At 34.4% G+C, this 23,159-nt stretch overlaps 1 protein-coding gene and 1 long non-coding RNA gene across 2 annotated transcripts in view; one reads left to right on the top strand and one right to left on the bottom strand.

The window, feature by feature from the left end:
• The first annotated feature begins 7,135 nt into the window (after nt 1-7,135).
• Nucleotides 7,136-23,159, top strand: part of GRXC5 (Glutaredoxin family protein) — a 36,878-nt gene continuing 20,854 nt past the window's right edge. Inside the window, exons 1-3 of the mRNA XM_028210523.2 lie at nt 7,136-7,592; nt 7,748-7,821; nt 15,840-15,914. Coding sequence (XP_028066324.2) covers nt 7,321-7,592; nt 7,748-7,821; nt 15,840-15,914 — 421 coding nt within the window. The 5' untranslated portion in view covers nt 7,136-7,320. The remainder of the gene's footprint in view (nt 7,593-7,747; nt 7,822-15,839; nt 15,915-23,159) is intronic.
• On the bottom strand, nt 18,462-19,272 carry LOC145792603 (uncharacterized). The gene is made up of 2 exons (XR_014332092.1): nt 18,739-19,272; nt 18,462-18,701 (listed from the first exon to the last, which is right to left on the bottom strand). It is a non-coding gene; the product is annotated as an uncharacterized LOC145792603 (long non-coding RNA).

Below are 23,159 nucleotides of genomic sequence, written 5' to 3'. Positions count from 1 at the left end.
TACCTCAGATGGTGGCATCACCGTCACATACAGTTGCACCACCAGTTTCCATGGTGCTAATTTGAGCCAAGACCCACCGGAGAGAACTTTCTACAACAACCTATCTCTCAACTACTCATTTGGGTTACTAGTGAAAAACTGGGATAATAAGAGACAAGAGTTGCTAAAGCACCACCCATCGTTCGCCGCCGCGCAACGACATAGTGATGGTGACTAGAAGTTAGCCGCTGCTATTAAAGAACCCAATCGGCGATCACTTATTGTTTCGATTGTTCAAGAACAATGTCGATTACTGTCGAATCAACGACTATGGAATTTTTTACAACAACGCATTTCTACACTCAAAAATGGTTAGTGTTTGGGCAAAACTCCCACCAGTTAGAGCGGCGATGGTGGCGCATCTGGAGGCAGAGTGGATCTAGTGGGTTAGCTCGGACGCAGTAACCACCGACATGGAATTCAAGCTCCCATTGAAAAAGTGTGAAAGCTACAATTTCATCAATGGTTGGGAAAACATGATTTATGAGAGAAAAAGTTGGTTCGTGATGAACACGGTAGTCGGATGAGGGAGTGATGAGAGCAATAGGGTTTTCTAGAGAAGACAAAGAATGATGAGACATAGAGAGATGGAGAGGGAGTTTGGGTCTGAGACTGAGAAACAGAGAGATAGAGAGAGAGGGGTATTATGGGTGCGTGAGCCCACACTTTTAGGCCATTTGAGCATTCACTTTCGAGCTATAAATCATTTTTCATATATTAATTTGACATTTTATACAAGAAAGTTCTCAAATGAGTATGTTAATTTTATTATTGTATTGTATTGTATTATGCATCATTTTTTTTTACCATTAGACTTCTTTTCCATAATGTTACTGTTGAACTTCAGTAAAAAACAGGAAAAAAAAAAAGAAAGAAAAAAAGAAAATGAGAGGAGCTCTGGAGCATGCCAAAATTGGCATGCCATGTTCATGCCAAAAACCAAGTCAGATTTTGCAGTATTGAGTGGAGTGTTTATTTGATGTCAAATGTTGTCTGTAGTATGCCACCATGGATTTGAATTAGTGGGTGGAGGTGATCTAAGGCCTTGTTTGTTTTCAAAAATAGTGCATTGAATTGGGACTAATAATGAGTAGGACTTATTAATATTCTGTTTGTTTTAACTTATTGTTAGTTCTAATGGAATGTGAATTTCATGGATGGAGGAGATTAACAAAGGCTAAGGAAACTTGGTATTGAGATTTAATTTATTGGAATTAGCTTGTAAAAGACTATTTTGTCCTCTTGTTAGCCTATTTAATTTACTTACTCTACTTGATTAGTATAGTTTTTCTTTTACCATTTTTTTAAAAATATTTTTCCACCATTCTTTATAAAAAAAATAATTTAATATAAAAATAACTTTTAATATTAAAATATAATAGTATAATAATATATTTATACCCAATATAGTACCAAATAAATAAATATATTTATAAAATATAATTTTTAATATTAAAATATATCATAAATATCAAGGGTATTTTTCATATAGTTATTCTCATCTAGAGGTGAAAAATGGGTGGGTCAAAAAGGGTTATGAATTTAAAGTAATCAAATTCAAACTTGCCGATTTAATAAATGAGGTTAAATAAGTTGGGTTAAATTAGATAAGGATTAGACAAATGAGAACCCAACCAACTTATTTATTTCATCTCTTTTTATTATTATTTTTTAAATTTTAATTTTAATTTTTAATTTTATGATGATGATGGCGGTGGCGGAATGGAGGTAGTGGTGGCAAAGTGATGGTGGAGTGGCGGTGGTGATGGTGGTGGCGGTGGTAGTGCATCGACGATAGTGGTGGTGGAATGACATGGTAGAGGAGGTGGTAGAGTGACAATAGTGGAGGTGGTAGAAGTGGTGTGTATTTATATGGACTTAAATGAGTACTTATGTTCAACCCATGTAAACTCAATTTTAATTGGGTTGACAATTAACAACTCATTTAAGCCCATTTTTTGGTTTAGACAAATTTATATGGGTTTTAAATAAGTATAATTGAGTGGGATCATTAGTTTGAGCTGTGTTTGTCACCTCTAATCTCATCATAAAATGACAAAAATAAACAATAATTATTACTAGTTCGGCAATCATCAAGCAAATATAATTTTTGTTAACGGTGGTGTTACATGCACCAATTAGTATACTAACTATAGTTATGACATGATTATTGACCCCACTTATTATATAAATTACAAATACCAAAAATCTCTTAAATTATGTCACATCATCAATTGATACATTAATTAGTACACTAACTAGTGCATATAGCATTATTCTTTTGCTAATCCCCTCACTCAACTCACAACACTAATAATCTCTTCACTAACAATTCTTATACTAACAATTCCATTCAATCTAACTATAAAAACAATTCAAAATGTGTGGATAAAATTAAGCCCCGTTTGTTGATTTAATCAAAAAGCTATAAAAATATTAAATAAGTTTAAAAAGTCAAAATTTCATGTCACCCAATCATCGTTTTTTTTTTACAACTATCTATTTATGATATTTGCTAAATGTGTATGCCATATATACAATAATACAAGTTATGACATTTATTGTATTACTTATTACAAATATCCTAACTTATTCTCACTCATAACTAAAAATTAGGAGAACTTACTTGTAAGTTTCATATACAAAATTCAAAAGACATCTAATTCCAAAACAAATCACTTACATTAATTAGTCCTAAATATTTTTAATTGTTACAAAAAGATTCTATTTTTTTTTTTAAATTTACTGACTTTGCTACATCTCACCATCGTCGGACTTCCATCAATGGTCATCGGAAACTTGTCGGAATGTTTAACATCATCGAAAAAGTTGTCGGAGGTTTGCAAGAGTATCGCTGGAATGTTTTGAACGTCACTCGAAGTCGCTGGAATGTCCAGAACATTTGCTGGATGTTAAGAATATCGTCGGAGATTCATCGGAATGTTCAAAATATTCTCAAAAAAAAATAAATAGAGAAATTATAGCGAAAAAATTAAGCAAGATGTGCTAAATATTAATGATTAACTGGGAAAAAAAATATGTAACAATAACAATAGGAAAAAAAAACATATGTCATTTTTCAATTTTTGTAGTGTTTAAGCAAATAATCTCTAATATTGATCAAATTGAAAAGCAAGCTTTGAAACTATAACACAAAAATCTATTATGAAACTGTATTATGAAACTGTAAAATTTTATAATTCTAAAAAATTTCATGAAATTGAAAAATTTTGCAATTCTAAAAAATATTATGAAATTGTAAAATTTTACAGTTTTAAAACATGATTAATTTCGACACCAAAAAATTTAAAATTGTAAATTTCTACAGTTTTCACCGCCTGTAACTAAACTAAAAAACAACTTGTTCATAATTTGAAAATTTTTTCCATTAAAACAAGAAAAGAGAAGTGTGTAGCAAAAAAAAAAAAAATGCAGAAAAATTGAGAGATCGAAGGATAGAAATAGATTTAGAGAGGATTGTATTCCAGTAATTATTTTTGGTTTAGATTTAGTCGGATCTGATGTAGATTTGAGTAGATCTACATCACATTTGAGTAAATCTACCCATCTTCTTCTTCGGAAACTTACCTCCTTTGTTGTCGGTGAGGGTGAAATAAGGAGTCGGTGGTTAGTGGTTAGTGGTTGCCGGTGAGCCCCAATCAATAGTGGTTATTGGTTGCTAGTGACTATATATCAGAAAGAGAAAGATAAGAAGCAAAACATGATCACGGTCCTCGATCGCCAATTGTTGGAAATCAAGAAAAGAAAGACAGAAGAACAAAAATAGAGAAGAAGAAAAATGCTACAAGACTTTTGGGTATAAACCAAAGGTTGTGGGATTAAATAGGCTGCACCTCTTTCAAAGAGGACTTGTTGGTAATTTGCCCAAGCAACTATAATTAGGAAAAACTTCTTATTTAGTTCATATCGAATTAGAGGGTGTTATTGGGTCTCTGTGGGCTCATTGCGGAGTCTGCTGATCTAAATTGTTGAATGTGTAGAGCTCGTGGAGTGTTTTGTTCCTATAAAAAATTACGTTGATTAAATATCGATAGTCACTTGATCAAAAATAAATTGTTGATACAAATGTATTTTGATCAATTGGCTATCGCTATCTGATCAACTAATTTTTTTTAGAAGAATAAAATATTAAATGAGTTCTATACATTAAACAATTTAAATATATATATATATATATATAAATTTTGTGATAAGTTCACGAAAATCCAACAACACTCTCTAACTGAGAATCCAACTAAAACAATTCCTCTTCCTATAAATAAGAATAATGTTAAAGACCTTAAAAATGCTAACAAAAATTTTATTAAATGTCTCACATGAATGTACCCCAAAAATTCTACCAAAAATTTTATGTGTGAGATATTTGATAAAATTTTTAGTAAAATTTTTAAAATTTCTAACATTTTTACATAAATAAACACAACCTTAAGTTATGATTAATTTTTTTAATTATAATTAAAATAACAAAAATAATTGAGACCTCCATTGTTTAGGACTCCTATAACCTCCAAAATAATTTGAACTACTCATATATTTGTGTGTTTTTTTTTTCTCTCTCTTGATCATCTCTCTCACATGAGTAATATCATTTTGGGTCATAACAATTCTCAAAATTGAGGTCTCATTGTTGTTAAAATAATATGGTCACTGTAATACCGCAATAAGACAAATTCTCCAGAGTATGGGACTTTTCCCAAATTAAGCCAAATTAGTAACCTATTTCCCAAACTAGACCTAGTTTGGACGGAATTCCCAAACTAGGTTAAAACGTTATTACAAATCACACTTTCACTGCTTGGAGCTGCAAATTTGATGAATAGTGAAAGCGTTATTATAAACCACGCTTTTAATTAAGAAAGCGTGGTTACAAACCACGCTTTTAAGGTAAGTTTGTTTTCTGAAGAAAACGTGGTTCCAAACCACGCTTTCACTGTGCATATATTTTCTGAAGAAAATGTGGTTTCAAACCACGCTTTCAACACTGCCCCAAACACACAAACACTACACTCACAAACACTCTCTCTCTCTCTCTGTGTGTGTCTCTCTCTCACTCTGACACAAATACAAACAAACACAAACATGACTCAAACACACGACTCACACACACACTCACACTCAATATATATATAAATTTTAATATATATTTATAATTTAATATATATATAAATTTTATTTCATAAAATTGAAATCAATATTAAATATATATAATAATTTATAATAACAAATAATAATCAACTATATAAAATGATTACTTTTTTATTTTAATTCTTAATTTTTTTTATTTTACGGATAAAATTTATTTTTTTTATTTTAGGGTTTAAGGTTTAATTCTTATTTTTTTTTTATTTTAGGGTTTAGGATTTATAAAAAAAATAAATTTTAAGAATTAAACTATAAATTCTAAACTCTAAATCGTAAACCCTAAAATAAAAATAAATAAATTTTAAGAATTAAACCCTAAACCCTAAAATAAAAAATAAATAAATTTTATCCCTAAACACTAAGGTAGTGTTTGGTAACATTTACGTTTTTGGTTTATGTTTACAAAAATTTTATAAACTGGTTTTTGTTTATTTTTAGAAAAACATAAATTACAAACGTATTTGGTCTGAACAAAATGTTTAAAAAAAATTTAAAACATAAACTAAAAAATATGTTTGTTCAAGCCTAAAATATCTATATTTATATTTATGACAATGGGATCACACATATTATAATTGAAAAAAAAATTAATTAAAAAAAATATTTGAAAAAAATTTAATTGGAAAAAACGTGGTTTGTAAAAATTATTGAAATTTTTTTTTTGGAAAAATCGTTGGTTTATAAATGGTTGTCTCAATTTATAAATTTGAGGAAAAAACGTAAACTCAAAAAATGAGTTTACGTTTTCAGTTTTCAATTTTTTTTGAAAAATATATTTTTTTTCAATTAAATTTTTTTGCAATTATTTTTTTAATTAATTTTTTTTTCAACTATAATATGTGTGATTCCATTGTCATAAATAATAAATATAAACCACATTTTTTTTCAATAATTTTTACAAACCACGTTTTTTCCAATTAAATTTTTTTCAAATATTTTTTTTAATTAATTTTTTTTTCACTTATAATATGTGTGATCCCATTGTCATAAATAATAAATATAAATATAAATATTTTAAGCTTGAACAAACATATTTTTTAGTTTATGTTTTAAATTTTTTTTAAACATTTTGTTCAAACCAAACACGTTTGTAATTTATATTTTTCTAAAAATAAACAGAAACCAGTTTATAAAATTTTTATAAACATAAACCAAAAACGTAAATGTTACCAAACGCTACCTTAGTGTTTAGGAATAAAATTTATTTATTTATTTTAGGATTTAGGGTTTAATTCTTAAAATTTATTTATTTTTATTTTAGGGTTTTGGATTTAGAGTTTAGAATTTATAGTTTAATTTTTAAAATTTATTTTTTTTTATAAATCCTAAACCCTAAAATAAAAAAAATAAAATTTAAGAATTAAACCTTAAACCCTAAAATAAAAAAAATAAATTTTATCCGTAAAATAAAAAAAATTAAGAATTAAAATAAAAAAGTAATCATTTTATATAATAGATTATTATTTATTATTATAAATTATTATATATATTTAATATTGATTTCAATTTTATGAAATAAAATTTATAGATATACTAAATTATAAATATATATTAAAATTTATATACATATATTGAGTATGAGTGTGTATGTGAATCGTGTGTGTGGGAGTCATGTTTGTGTCAGAGTGAGAGAGAGTGTGTTTGTGACTGTAGTGTTTGTGTGTTTGGGGCAATGTAAAAATCACGTTTTCTTTACAACACAGTGAAAGCGTGGTTTAGAACCACGTTTTCTTTAGAAAATGTATGCACAGTGAAATCGTAATTTGAAATCACGTTTTCTTTAAAAAAAAACAAACTTATCTTAAAAGTCTTTCTTAATTAAAAACGTAATTTGTAATATCACTTTTACTATTCATCAAATTTTTAATTTCAAATAATAAAACCGTGATTTGTAATAACAGTTTAACTTAATTTAAAAATTTCGTCCAAACTAGAGGGAAATAAGTAAATTCGCTTAATATCGGAAAAAGCCCCCCCGGAGTATTCTGGAGAGGAAAACGAAGAGAGAGACAGAATGAGTGAGAGTGAGAGTGAGTGAGACGACTGAAAGGAAGACAGAAGACAGAAAACGCTGAGCGAGAAAAGGGCGAAGAGAGGATCATCATTTCTTGTTCATCAATGGCAGTCACGTCTCTTCTTCTTCTCCACCCGGGTTTCAGCTCTGTTTCCTTCACCAATTGCACTGGCTCCTTCCCTCACCATTATTCCCGTCCTTGCAACCAAAAGCTCTACGCCCACAGAAGCTCAAGTTTCAACCTCCATGAACCCAGAATTGTGGGACCCTTCAGGATTCGAGCCATGTCTGCTTCTTTCGGCTCTCGATTGGAGGATTCCGTCAAGAAGACCATCTTTGAAAACCCAGTTGTTGTCTACTCCAAATCATGGTGTTCGTGAGTCCCCCAACCCAAATCTCTTCAATCTTTGATTGATTTCATTTCATTTGATGATAATTACAGTAACTTTTTTTGGTGAATTACGTTTCAAATTATTCTTTTTTTGATTAGATTTGATTTGATTTATATGGTTGTTTAATTTTGCGGTGAAGGTATTCCTCCGAGGTGAAATCTTTGTTTAAACGGCTTGGTGTGCAGCCACTCGTTATTGAATTGGACCAAATGGGTGCGCTTTCTCCATCCTTTTATATGCTATTTTGCAATTTAATCATTGATAATAAGCTAGTGTTTGGTTCACTGGAAATGAACTGGAATGGAATGATCATTCCATCAAAAATTTCATTACCATGTTTGGTTTGACTAAAAAGATAATGAAAAATGTATTGCAAATGGAATCATTCCATAGGAGTGCCAAAGCAATCATCATTCCATTATATTCCAGTGAACCAAATACAGCATAACTGTTAAATTAAAACTACGAGCTTGTAAAGGGCATCTAACTCATCATCATTCAAAAAATTTAGGTTCCTTAATGAATAGATGAAGTCAGACTTTCCTTTTTGTATGTTATTGCTTACTGCATATATAAAGGGATCTATATATTTTCTATAGACATAAATGTGCACCTATGAAGCACATGTAGTATGAGTATGGGTACTGGTATGATACAGGTATATCAATACGGTAAAATCTAAAAAAAGGTAGGGTACAGGTACGACTGGGTATGTTTGTAAAAAATATTTGTTTTTAATTTAAAGTAACACAAAAATTAGTTAAATGACTTAGTTTGTTGAGATCCAACCTACAATTCACATTTAATGCCAAAAAGTAAAGATATAAACCAAAATTAAATATCATTATATTAAATAACTTACAAATTATAACTTACTTTTAAAATCATACTAAGCATTAAAATAAATACATAAATAAAGTCTAATGAAACTAATTTTACTTTTGTATTAGAAGAAAATATTGTTTCGACTAAGGTACGGTACAACTTGGGTATACACTGGATACGTTTGGGGTATGACAAAAATTACCAACCAATCAACTAACCAAACTAAGCCTTAAGTCCCATCAAATGGGGTCGGCTACATGAATCTTTCGTCTCAACTCGACTCTATCAAAGGTCATTTGGTTAGTCAAATTAAGGAGATTCATATATCTATTTACTACACTAGCCCACGTCAATCTAGGTATGCCCCTTCCCCTAATACTTCCATTTACTGTCACTGTATTGCATTTCTTCATTACTGTCTCTGTTGATCTCCGTTGTATATGACCAAACCATCTCAATCTGTTCTCTCTCAGCTTATCTTCTATCGGTACTACTCTTACTCATTCACGAATATATTCATTCCTAATTCTGTCTTTTCTAGTCTTGCTATACATCTACCTTAGCATCCTCATCTCAGCAACACTCCTCCTATCCAAGGTTGTTGAGATCGGGATCGTACACAGGATCGTTTTGGGGGTTTGTCGGATCGGATTGTAAGATCGAATCGAGGATCGTAAGATCCTACTAAAATGATAAAAAAATACAATAATTTTTATATGACTAACTAATACTATCAAAATATATATAGAATAAGTCCCAAAAAAAGAAATATAACAATTCAAGGTAGCATTCAAACATTTTTTTTTCAAAAAAAGAAGTCAAAAACATAATAAAAGCAAATACCAACACTTGCACACCATTGTCATTGTTTCTTAATGAAAACAAAACAAACTAAATAAAGGAAGAACAAATAAAGGACTAAAATAAGTCATCATGAGCGCCGAAATTATCATCATTATTGCCACAATCAACATTAATCATTGCCACATCATCATCATCATCACCACCACCCACGGTGCCATCCAAGTCCTCAATGTCTTCACCAATAGTAGCATCTTCAAAGTCATGATCAAAATCCCTTCGAGCATCCATGTTTTGATCCATAACATTATCATCACTTACTTCATGAACTTCATCATGTTCTCCACCAATATGATCACGACCTAAGTTGGAGTAAACAAAAAAATTGAAGTTATAATTTCTAATTAAAACTAAAAGATGTGTACATAAACTTAAAAGCTTGTTCCAAATTCCTTGCAAGGGCCTTCATTTCGTCTTCATCCGAATCACATCCATGTCGAGCATTCCTATCAAGCACACTCAACCAATTTCCTTCTTGGAAGAGTCGGAGTCTCTCTCTCTGTTATCCTTTCATCGTTTGATGGGACATCATCCAAATATAATGGATTCATGATTGCTTGTCTATTCATGTGTCGTTGTCTCAATTTCAAATTGTACATGACAAACACTAAGTCATTCATTCTCTTTTGGTGCAAACGATTCCTCCGCTTTGAATGTGCCATCTCAAAAGCACTCCAATTGCGCTCACACCCCGATGAACTGCATGTTAAACTTAATATCCGAATTGCACAGCTCTTCAACTCAGGGCATTCATCACCAAAAGAGTTCCACCAATCAGCCACATGAAAGTTTAGTTATAAATTTAAAATTGATGAAATGAAAACAAATAATAAGATATTAAAAATGATACAAATCAACTTATAGTAAAAATAAAAAAACACCTGGAGATTTCTTTTTTCTAGTCATGATTGCATTTTGTATGCCAAAGAGTCCTCTTGCACTCTTGAATGCATCAATTTGCAATTCTATCTTCACCCTCTCATTAGGGAACCATTCTTTCAAGACATTTGTACAGCCTAATTTTAACCTCAGCATCGGGCTGAAAATTGGGATTGTAATGAAACTGAGGGTTCAAGAAGTATGCTGCAGCATGCAATAGGTGATGGAGTTGGGATTCCCATCTTCTATCAATGATGGTCCATATAGGATTCATAGCTAACACCATTGAATAAAGAGTATTAATAAACAAATAAAAAGTTTAGGGAAATATAGTAGTAAAGTAAATAAGTTTAACTAAATAAAAGTTTACCATGAGAAAACATTATTAAAATTGCTTTGAATTTCCTCTTTCGCATGATCCATTGCCTCGTAAATGAATCCCATCGCCGGATGCTCTTCCGAATCCACCAATCTAAGTACTTTAATGAGAGGTACCGCAACCTTCAAGCACATAGAAACACCCTTCCAAAAAAATACGATTATCTAAAAACAATATCTTCAATTTTTTTACCCTTTTCTAACCTTGCAAATCGACTATTCCTCCACTTGGATGATGTAAACAAAGAGAACAATGCACTCTTTTGCTCATGAAGGCCTCTCAAGGTCAAGTAAGATGTGGCAAACCGAGTTACCTCGGGCCTAATAAGTTCAATACCTGTGGTGAACTCCTTTATCAAGTGAATAAGATTTGTTCTTGCCACAATTCTTTTTCCTTTTTTAATTGTAACTCGATGAAGTTGGATTTGCTTCTCAAAATCCTCTGACATCAAATCTATACAATGAGCGGCACAAGGCGTCCAAAACAAGCTCTTCCTCTTATCCGTTAACATTTCTCCCGCCAACTTATAATTAGAAGCATTGTTGGTCACCATTTGCACAACATACCTCATCCAACATCTCAAAAACCTTTTCACCGGTTTTTGAAATGTCGGATGTATCCAATGATGATAGAAAGATAGTTCCATTAGGGCTATTGACAAGAAAATTACAAATTGATCTTCTCTTTCTATCTGACCATCCATCGGACATAATTGTACACCCGGTCTTTTTTCCATTGTTCCTTGAACTCGTCAAGTAATTTCAATGTCTCACGTACTTCTGTTTTTAAAAATGTCACCCTAATTTCATGGAAAGATGGTGGCACAATGCCTTTTCCATAATCTCCAATTTTCTTAACCATAAGTGAAAATATAGGGTTGTTGACACAATTAAAAGGAATTGCACTAGTGTAAAAAAACTGGGCAATTGTTTGACAAACATCATCTCTCTCTTCTTTCTTAAATAATTGATTGATAGTTTTTTTATTTTGGTGCCGAGACTTGTTCACCACAAATTTATCCATACGCCCGTAATGTTTTTGTTTGTTTTCATGGCCAACATGCAATAATTTCACTTCTCATAAATTTTTCTCTTACATCTTCCGGAACTTGGTGACATGGTTCAACATTTTGATGAGTGCGCGCCAAATGGTGTTTTAATCTATATATTTCTCTAGAACGAGTAACATTACAGTATTTGCATTTTACCTTTTTGCTTGCAGCATCCATTTCAATGCCGTGTTTCCAACTAGGATTAGATCTGTGACCAGCAGCATTTTTCCTCTTCCTCCCTCTTGCTGAATTAGAGGCTGACATTGTGTGCTGCAATTGCAAATTGTGAAAATTAAAAGTAGTTTTTTTAGCAAAGTTTAGGGATAAAGCAACAAAGAAGAACAACAATAGCATAGTAGCAAAGAAGAACCAAGAAAAATGAAGAACAAAAAAAAAGAAAAAAGAGAAACAGAACAAGAGAACTCATTGTTTGACAAGCTTAAATTGGTTAGATTTGGTAGTGAATCAAACCAATGAGGGAAGGTACCATTGAAGAAATTTCCATCTAGTTTGAGAGTTTGAAGCTTCACCATTCTAGAAATCTGAGGAGGAACAGAACCAAATATAAAATTTGAACTCAAATCCAAATGTTCAAGTGATCAACACATCATTCATACAAAAATATATATAATATATAATTTACAGAAAAAAAATAATGAGCACAAAAAAAAAAAAAGTAGCGAATTTGGTATATATATATATATAATATACAAAAACAGAACAAAATGAGAGCAATGAAGAAAGAAAAAAAACAGTAGCAAAGAAAGAGCTGAGCAGCGAAGAAGCTGATTAGTGAAGAGAAAGGAAGAGGAGCTAAGCAGCAAAGAAAGAAAAAAGAAGAGAAGATTGAAGAACAACAACAAAGAGAGAGGAAGAACATCGAAGAAAAAGAAAAAAAAAGTAGGTCAGACTTGAAGAACAACAACGAAGAGAGAGGAAGATTAGAAGAAGAAGAAGAAGAAGCGTTCCTAGTTTGTGGCTGCAAATTTTGAAATTTGATATTGAATTTCTCTTTCCCCAAGTTGTATTGCCCTAATTGTAGGTCCGGCTTCTCTGCTTGCTTTGCTTCTCTGCTTCTCTTCCTTTTTTGCTCCCGATTTTGCTTTTAAGTTGCCAAAAAACCCTTCAAATCTGGATCGCATGGAGTTGCGATCCAGATACGATCCCAACGATTCTTCCACGATCCCACCACGATCCTGATCTGGGATCGATCCAAAGCACGAGTCGGATTGAATGATGTATATTGGATCGTAGGATCGTAAGATCCTACGATCCGGATTGGGATCTTAACAACTTTGATCTTATCTACACGTTCTTTCTTAGTTACCTAACATTCCGTCCCATACAACATCGCTGGTCTAATAGTTGTTCTATAGAACTTTCCTTTTAGTCTAGTGGGTATTCGTTGATCGCATAGTACCTCAGATGCACCCTCCATTTAAGCCACCCTGCTTTAATTTTATGGATCACATTTGCTCCAATCTCCCCAACCATTGCGATAATCGATTCTAAATAACAAAAACATTCACTCTTAGGTAGTTCTTGATTCTTAAGCTGCACTTTTCCTATGTTTTCATTGTTACTGTTACTAAAGTTACACTCCATGTATTCTGTCTTAATTCTGCTTATCCTAAATCCTTTAGATTCAAGTGCTTTTCTCCAAGTCTCCAGCTTAGTGTTAACTCCTTTTCTAGTCTCATCCATTAACACGATATCATTTGCAAAAAGCATACACAATGGTACATCATCCTGAATATTTCTCGTCAACTCATTCATAACTAAAGTAAAAAGATAAAGACTTAAGGTTGATTCTTGGTGTAATCTCATAGTAATTGAAAATTCACTTGTCTCTTCAGCTGGCAATCTAATAGTGGTCATCACACTTTTATACATGTCTCTAATCACATCAATGTAGCCTTTGTCACCGCTTTCTTTTTTAATACTCACCAGATTATATCCTGAGACACTCTATCATATGCTTCTCAAGATCGATAAAAACTATATGAATGTCTCTTTTCTTTTATCTATACTTTCCTATTATTTTCCTCAAAAAATAAATTGCTTTCATTGTTGACCTACCGGGCATAAATCCAAATTGACTCTCTAACATCTCTGTTATATCTCGCAATCAACGGTCCATCACTCTCTCACACACTTTCATTATATGACATATCAACTTGATTCCTCTATAGTTGTTGCAATTCTGGACATCTATTTTATTCTTATAGATTGGCACTAAAATACTCTTCCTCCACTCTGACATTTTTCTAGTCAACAAAATTTTACTAAATAACCTAGTCAACCAAGCAATCTTTTCTTACCCAAACATTTCGAAGCTTCAATAGGGGTATCATCGGGTCCTAAAGCCTTATTTGATTTCATCTTTTTAAGCGTAATTTCCACGTTAAAGTTTCTAATCCTGTGATAGAATCTGTAGTCTTGGTTTTACTTATTACTGGCTACGTCCTCTCCTTTTGACCTCCTTCAATGTTCTTCATTTAATAGCTTCTCAAAATAGTTCTTTCACCTCTCCTTAATCTCTTCGTCTTTCACCAGCACCTTGGAGTCCTTATTCTTGATACATTTAAACTGATTAAAATCTCTTGGTACGTGTTTCGTGTACGGAATACATATGCGGAAATACCATACGAAGTATTGGTAGTACTCGGTACGGGTACGGTATGTTTGTCAAAGTACCCATGCTTCATAGATGTGCACAATAAGAAAGGACATAAACATATTGAGGGTGTTGCCTTACATTTTTTGGTGTTGATATTTTTAAGAAATGCAAAATTCTTTGAAAATAATAGTTTGCCTGCCTCTTTGCATACATGTAGTATATAGTAGGAGTCATAAACTATAATATTTATGGATGTTGATAATTTTGTCAGTGTCTTGTTTGCTTATATAGCAAAAGACTGAAGCTTGAGTACTTTGAAAATATTACCGTATTAGTACTGGGTACTTACCTGGTAAAGGCGTACGCAAAATATGTCTCTGGTACAGCTCGGATATGGCATGGGTACGGTATGCTAAAAAGCATGGACACGGATACGTGACACGACACGGATACGACACGGACACGCTGACACGTTAATTTTCAAAAAATGAAGGACACGACACGTAGGGGACACGCGTGAAATATGTAATTTTATATATTTATTATATGTTATATATATTAATATATCATTCAAAGATAATAAAAAATGCAATATGATACTAATTCTTATAAATTTATATGATTTTTGTTTTATTATTGTATCTTAAGTTATTTTGTTTAAACTTATAATTAGTTTCACATGTATCCAATCGATAGACACGTGTGTTTATGTGATTGACATGTGTGTCTTCTAAATATCCAAAGAGTGTTCGGCTGTTTAAAAAAATTTAAAAATTAGGACATGTTTTGAAGAGTGTCGGACACGTGTCCTAAGAGTGTCCAAAGAGTGTCGGTGTCCGACACGGACACGACACGGATACGTCACCTTCTTAGAAGTGTCCGTGCTTCTTAGACGGTATGGGTACGGCTCAAGTATGGGACGGGTATGTTTCAGGTATAGAATGGTACATTTTTGGTACTTTTGTGGGTAATTTGGGGTGTAAATGTAATTTTATTTAAAAAAAATATAGGGTTTTTTGCAATTATAAAAATATAAAAAATACTTAAGGTTCTATTTTTTTTAACATTAAAAAAAACTTTAATTATTTTTTGCATTTAATTCTTTAATTGTTATATGTCATGTACTACTACAATTACAAACTATAAAATTATATTTTTTGTTTTGGACTGACCAGTAACCGGACTATAACCATATCCTAGCTTTTTAAGTTTTACCATATCTGTGTACATACCTACCCGCACACATGCTTCCTAGGCAAGAGATGTTTTTGTTTCATTAATCCTAGATACCTTCTCTTAAAGAAGTTGTCATCAACTTGTGCATTTACTATCCGGGCAGCTCCTTATCCTTCCTTTTAAAGGTAGGAAAAGAAGTTTTATTAGTGGACTGAGCCAGTGGAAAAATATTTTCCGATCTTTCATATACACTGTTTTAATTCATTTATGTAATTTGATTTTGTACCTACGAATCTATCACAAAATTTTGGTTATGTATACCTTTTGCCATTTGATGGAAGATGGGATTGAAGTAAGCATTGATTTTGCTACCATGATTCAAAATGCATCTCTTTAATTCATAGTTTTGCTTATGCCTGAGAATTTCTTCTGACTTTCAGGTCCTCAAGGACCACAAATGCAGAAGGTTCTAGAAAGGCTAACTGGACAACACACTGTCCCAAATGTTTTTATTGGTAAGAAGTGCTTTTAGAATGCTGAATATTTGCTTCAACATATCTGTACTCTCCTTTGAATATAGAATGTAGTTAATCTTGGTTCTGTAAATCCTGGTTTAAAGCAAACTGTTGAGTTACGAATTCATAATTGATGAACTATCATTCTGCAATGACATGCTTAACAAAGCAGAAAAATGGTTGTTGTCTGAGTGAATAAACCTAAAATACTAGGTTAGAACTGCATGCATACGAGTGTTGCTCGTAAATGATATAACAAGCTGTAAGAAATAATGTATAGAGAAAGAGAGAGAATAAATTGTATGTATTATTATTGATTGATATGTTGTTGATTTCTATTACAATGATTCATGATTCCTATATATAGAAGAGGGTGAGTGTGTAGTAGGTAAGAAGTAGGTGAAGTGGAGGTGGTAGTGGTGTAGTGGGTTAGGTTTAGTGGAGTAGGTGAGGTGGTAGAGGTGTAGTGGGTTAGGTTTAGTGGAGTAGGTGAGGTGGTAGTGGTGGTAGGTGATGGTAAATTCTAACAGCCCCCCGCAAACTCAAGGAGGATAGAAACTAACCAACTTGAGTTTGAAGAGAGAAACAAAACAAGAAAATACATAAAAAATAAAAAAAGGATAGGAGACACTGTATGGTCGTGTCAGACCGTTGGTGAAGACACTGAATGGTTGTGTCATAACGGTGTAGAGGACACTGTATGGGGGTGTCATAACCATGTAGAGGACAGTTTATGGGGTCATATCGGACCGTTGTAGAAGACAGTTTATGGGGTCATGTCGGACCGGTGTAGAAGACAGTTTACGGGGTCATGTCGGACCGTTGTAGCAGACAGTTTACGGGGTCATGTCGGACCGTTGTAGCAGACACTATTGTGACAGTTGTGGTGACAGTTTACGGAGTCTTGCTGGACCCTTGTAGAAACTAACCGGAATCTATGTCGGGACAGTTTACAAAGTCTTGTCGGACCCATGAAGGAGCTAACCGGAATCAATGAGTCTTGTCGGACCCTTGTAGAAACTAACCGGAATCGATGTCGGGACAGTTTACAGAGTCTTGTCGGACCCTTGTAGAAACTAACCGGAATCTATGTCGGGACAGTTTACAGAGTCTTGTCGGACCCATAAAGGAGCTAACCGGAATCAATGTCGGGACAGTTTACAGAGTCTTGTCGGACCCTTAAAAAGTCGCACCCTCAAAAGGTGTGCCCAATCTTTCAAAAGGCGTGCCATCAAAAGGCGTGCCCAATCCATAAAAAGATGTGCCGGACATGATGGCGAGGCACGTGAGTGCCTTGGCTGGCGCGCCCGTTTGTCGTCTGGCGTCAAGTGGCGCGCGATACGCGTGGCTGCCTCGCTATTTAACCAAGGTTGATGCTGAGGTTGAGGCAGACAAAAAACTTCTGAAAATCCTCTGAAAAAACTCTTCCTTTGCTGAGAGAGAAACTCTGTAATACTCTGTATCCAACCCTTCTCGGAAACACTCAGCAACCCAAAAAACATGGCCTCTTTTTCCCGTTCAGCTACCCAGAATATGGCCTCTTCATCCCGTGGTCTACTCACTCTCTTTCCTGACCTCAATGAGTTAACAAGAGAGAGAACTGGTGCGGTGGCCAGTGAACCTCAACCAAACACCTCTGGTTTTGCTCCGTTGAACTTTCCGATGCGGTCTGTGGAGCAAAGAATGGCAGTGCAGTCGGATGTGGAAGCCAATCAGTATACATTGAAGTCATGTGTGGAAACCATGACTGCGGTTACAAACTTGTCGAACCGGCTGCAGAGTAGGACAAATGAGGTGCAGCAGTTAAACGCCCAACTGGCTCTGCTCCAGCGCATGTATAAGGATGCGCGAGCAGAGATAAGTGTGCTAAAGGCAGAAAACAAGGAGCTGAAGCGGAAGGCCTCCGTGATGTTCCGATTTGGAGGGCCGCCATATGCTGCAGTGGAGGAGCAGGGAGTAGTGATTGTGCCCAGTGGAGTGGGAAACACGGAGGCAACACCGTCAAGGACCGCCCAGGACGGAGGCAAGAAGAAAAGACCGGCGGAATAGGCGAGAAGAAAAATCCCACTGTTCCGATTTGTGTTGGTTGTGTTTTGTTTTGTTTTGTGTTTTTTTTTTTATTTTTATTTTTTATGGTGTAAAATGCTGATCGGGGTTGATCCCCGGCATGAAGAAATGACAAGTTTGTAAAATGTTGTTTTTTTTTTTTTTGTTTTTTTTTTTTTTGTTTTTGTTTTGGGAGTGTTTTGTTGAAAAAAAAAAAATAAAATGAAAGAAAACAAGGGAGAAAGAAAATAGATAAAAAATATTTATAGATGGATTATATGAAAAACATCAGTGCGATTGTTTCAAAATAAAGTGGGGTATTTAAAAAAGAGGAAAAGTGATTTGGAAAAAATAAATAAAAATAAGTGATTTTTGAAATCAAATGGAGGAGAGAGAGGGACAAACCCATGTGATAAAGTGGAGAGAGAGTCGGTGAGTGGGGTGCAAAAGGTGAAGGAGAAATGATGGATTGAAAATGGTTTGGGTCAAAAGTGGACACTGTTAGTGGGGAACATGAGTGCATTGATTATTTGATATAATAATAATAATAATAAAAATAAAAAGTTAGAACAGTTGGAGAGAATGAGTGGAGTATGGTAAGGGTTTCATCCAAAGCCAAAATTCCTGCAGCGAATCACTTCGCAAATCCTAGCATGAGCTTTTTCTCTTTCCAGGCTTATTCATGAATTTCCTGGTGATTTCAAGAGCCTCTGGTGGCATTGTGGCAGAGAACACCCCAACCTGGATTTTGGGTGGCAGCAACTGAGAACACCCCAACCTGGATTTTGGGTGGCAGCAACTGGAAAATATCATAGATCTGATTTTTAAAAACCTCGTGACAGCATTTCATCAGCTTCATCCAAGACAAACATTTTGATGCAAACAGGGCGAAGTGATTGTCTCCGCAACATGTCAAACACACGACCAGGAGTACCAACAACAACATGAACCCCACTGGAGAGAATGCGCTGATCTTCGCGCACACTAGTCCCTCCAACACAAGCATGAACCTTCACACTTTGCTGGGCAAGTTCAAGAGTGGGTGGAAGAACCAAAGGTTGGCACTCAACCAAGCTATAATCTAGCTGCTGCAGAATTCCAGAGCAGAATGTTGCAGTGTTTCCAGTTCCAGACTGTCTCGTCATATGAGGTGAAGAATTCGTCTCCATCAGCCTCACACATGACTACAGTTGCACAAATCTTTGTTGATTTTATCAGCGGAATAGGTTGAGGTCCGGCGGGCGGCTAAGGTGAGGTTGCCGCCCGCCGGGGAAGCGAAAATACTAGGTTTTAAACCAGCTCTGATACCATGTAAGAAATAATGTATAGAGAAAGAGAGAGAATAAATTGTATGTATTATTATTGATTGATATGTTGTTGATTTCTATTACAATGATTCATGATTCCTATATATAGAAGAGGGTGAGTGTGTAGTAGGTAAGAAGTAGGTGAAGTGGAGGTGGTAGTGGTGTAGTGGGTTAGGTTTAGTGGAGTAGGTGAGGTGGTAGAGGTGTAGTGGGTTAGGTTTAGTGGAGTAGGTGAGGTGGTAGTGGTGGTAGGTGATGGTAAATTCTAACACAAGCATTTATTTCAAGACTGATTATATATTATGTTATGGTACTTTTGGTAGAATTGCACCTCTCATGCAGTCCTACTCGCTGCTGCTTGAGACTAAGGCCAACTGCTTTATACAACTTAGTATTTTCTAAAGAGAATGTATCATGCTAAGTATTAAAGCTTGCTATTGCCACTGCTTCTTCCCTTAAGCTTTGTCAAAATGTTTTAGAGAGTTGGAAGTTTCAGTATGCTTAGTTGCTCTTAGAATGTAGTTTGATGAGGTATTGGTGATGAATAAATCTGTAGCCCAAAGTGTTTTCGGAGTTTCTCATTGTGATTCTACATAGAACATGATATTCACAACAATATTGCTTACCTTGCTGCTATGAAGCATAGACACTTCAAAAAGGTGCTGTAGCGTGTCCTTTATTTAATTAATTTGTTTTCAAGGGAAACGCTGAGGACACAACCACTAGTTTTTTCTCCCTCTTCTTTAGTGCTTTTGATGGATATTGAATGTTTATTATTTTTTGCTTAGATTTAAATAATTAATAGATTATCCTAAGAGTGAGTTTTTGTTTTTATTTTTTGTTTTTTGGTTTGGTTTGGTTTGGTTTTGTTTTGTTTTGTCTTTTTTTATTAATTTTGATTGTTTGTAGATATAATATTAAGGGGACATTACAACTCATGGTATAGGATAAATAAATAAATAAAAATAGTAAAAAACATGGGGGGTGCAACTCACAAAGAGGCTGGGTGCAACTCAAACACTGGGGATGTTTGTGATTTTTTTGTCTGTTCGACTGTACTGGAATTCCCTCGAATATTAATCTATATAACCAAAAAAAAAAAAAATTTATTGCCGTGATTGTGTCTTTTTTTTGGAATTCCTCGTGTCCCCTGTCCGCATTCGTGTTTGTGACCATGCTTCTCTTAGCCCTACTGCAATGGATGGGACTTTTATTCTGGTGGTTGAGAGATTGACATATGCTCTTGGAAAATTACTTAGTTTTAATATTATCAATTTTCACGTTAGTTATTCTATTTTCTCTAGTTTCGTGTTCAATTTTCAAGGATCTTTGGTGGGGCAAATATCCACCGAAATTTCTCATTTTGTGAATTTTTCTCCTCATTCAACCTCCTTCCATCCATCCATCCATCTTGGGGTTTTTCTCTCAAGTTGTGTTAGATGTTATGGTTTATTTGAGTCCAAGAGCTTATGGTATTGATTGATGGTAAATTGTAATTGTCTATTCATATAAATACATGGGTCTAAGAGGAGAAGCCTAATTTTTTGGATTGTCTTTCGCATTTACCGTATACTGTGTATTCTCATTTTCCTCCTCTCTTCTTTATTTTTCTACTGTAAATTTGACATGGTATTAGAGAGACATCCTCATACTTGAAGATATTTCCCCCCCTTCTAGTTTGGCTTATTTTTTCCTCGGATTGTAAAAAATACAATAAAATAAAATTCCACCATGATCGACTAAGGATGGGTAGTTCACCATATTTTTCATTTAACCTTCTACAAAGCCTTTGTTATTTTTTCCATCTTTTTAGTGAGTTTTTTCACAACTCTTTGATCAAGCCCATTCAATTTTTTTGCTTGTAGTCAGTGCCTTCCCTTCCATGGGTGCCGACTAGATGTTTCAAGGGACCTTGCTGTCATTTTCTTCGAAGTATTTTTTCGGTTCCACTTCGATTCACATACCGTGGGTTCCAATTGATTGAGTTTGCATGCCATGGTTTTGTTAGATTGCTTAGAATCTGCGTGGTTTTGCCTTGTTTTTGACTTCTAGAGGTGTTACAGCTGTAAAGGTTTTTTTGGTTTTTTTATTTTCTGGTATTGTCGATTTCTTGAGTCATTATTGGCCTTGTGATCTCTTTGCAGTGGTTATTGTTTGTGCTATACCTCCATTAATATGGCTGATAGTAGTAAGGCACCCAAGGGCAGTGAGGAGAGTGGATTGAGTTGTGTTGTGACTCTTGGGGATAGCCCCTCACTTCAAATTAGTCTTGTTAAGCTTGATGGTACCAACTACTTGATTTGGGCTCGCTTTTGTAGTTTGGCTATCACTGTACATGTTTGACTAGCTATATCACTAGAGTACTCATGAAACTTGTTGAAGATGGACCTCTGTGTACTCAATGGCTTTCATAGAATGCTTTGGTTATTACTTGGCTCATTAATCCCGTGCAGCCTACTATCCTTCAGTCTTTTCTATTACTGGACACAACTTACCAGATTTGTGCAACTGCAACATAGATTCACTCTTAGAAGGGTGATGATGCCCAGGCATATGAATTGAGGAAGAAGATCCGGACTTGGATTAGAAGGATTGATCTCTCGTTGAGTACTATGCTGAGTTAAGTAGCTTGTGGCAAGAACTTGATTATTACCAAAGCTTTCAGGCTATCTGTTCCAAGGACGGAACTTTGTTTCAACAATTAGTGGAGGAGTACGTTTATGACTTTCTTGCTGGCCTTAATTTGGAGTACAATCAGATTTGGGTTCAAGTGTTGATTCGCTCTTCTTTTCCTACTTTGCAGGAGGCTTAGCTCTTGTTCAGGAGGAGGAGAGTTGGCGTAGTGCCGTGGTGCATTCCTCTAGTGAGGATTGGTCTACTTTGGTTGTTAGAGCTATAACAGGCTTGGGGTATCAAAATGCCGTCATTAAGTCAGAGCCATGACTCTCATGAAGATGGAGAATGCGAGATCTAAAAGCAAGGAGTCTCCTTCCCATAGATGAGATTACCTAGGCCAAAGGAGCTTACCCCAATCGCGATGGAAGGTCCTGAGAAGTTCTTGAGGCTTGGTGTGCGGCATAGTGTAGCTGATACAAGGCTGCTCTGTGACCTTTTATTGGGACACTTAGGAAGCTTGTGGCTTGGTGGTTAAGAGTAGGGGTTCACTGAAGTGCTTGCGAGTTTGGTTGACACAAGGTTACACTTCTTAAATAAGGTCCTACTGAGTAGGGGTGAAACTAGGAAGAAAGAGGTATTAAGCAAGTCCAAGCAGCCAAGTCAAGTTTAAACAAGTCCAAACGGTTTGGTCAGGATTTAAACGACTCAAATAATTATAAAAATTAACAAATTTATATGAAAATAAGTCAATAAACAATAACACTCTAAATTTGTTTCAAGAACTTGAACTTTGATGATTCACCACTATAAAAATGCAAATTAGAAGTAATATCACAAGCAAAGAATATATTTCACATAATTCACCTAACACATGAACGGTAATGAGTTATAAATTGCAGTGTACACTCATACCAATAAGTGAAATAGAGAAATAATTAAGCAAATATGGGACAAAGCAAGGGGATGGATGCCAGGGTTAGAGCTACAAAAGGAGTTCAGAGCAAGGGGACAAAGGAGAAGGCTTGGGAAAGGAAAACAGGGGTGAACTGAGGAAGAAAGTTTATTGATTTGTTCACTGAGAATCGAATGGGCAATTTAAGGGCTGATATGGAGCGGGCGGTAGTCTCTGTAAGATGTGATTTTTCCAGCAGCTGGGCTCAAATTGAAAAGGAATTGAGCAAATATTTAAAAAAGTCTATTGCACTTCGGCCATTTCAAATCAATAGAGCTCTGTTCTGGGTAAGTAATAGAGAGGAAGCGAATTTTATTGGAAACA

Source organism: Camellia sinensis, chromosome 6 (genome assembly GCF_055761805.1).
Source record: "Camellia sinensis isolate YWXY chromosome 6, ASM5576180v1, whole genome shotgun sequence".
In the NCBI taxonomy this organism is placed as follows: Eukaryota; Viridiplantae; Streptophyta; class Magnoliopsida; order Ericales; family Theaceae; genus Camellia; species Camellia sinensis.
This window is presented reverse-complemented; position numbering and strand designations above follow the sequence as displayed.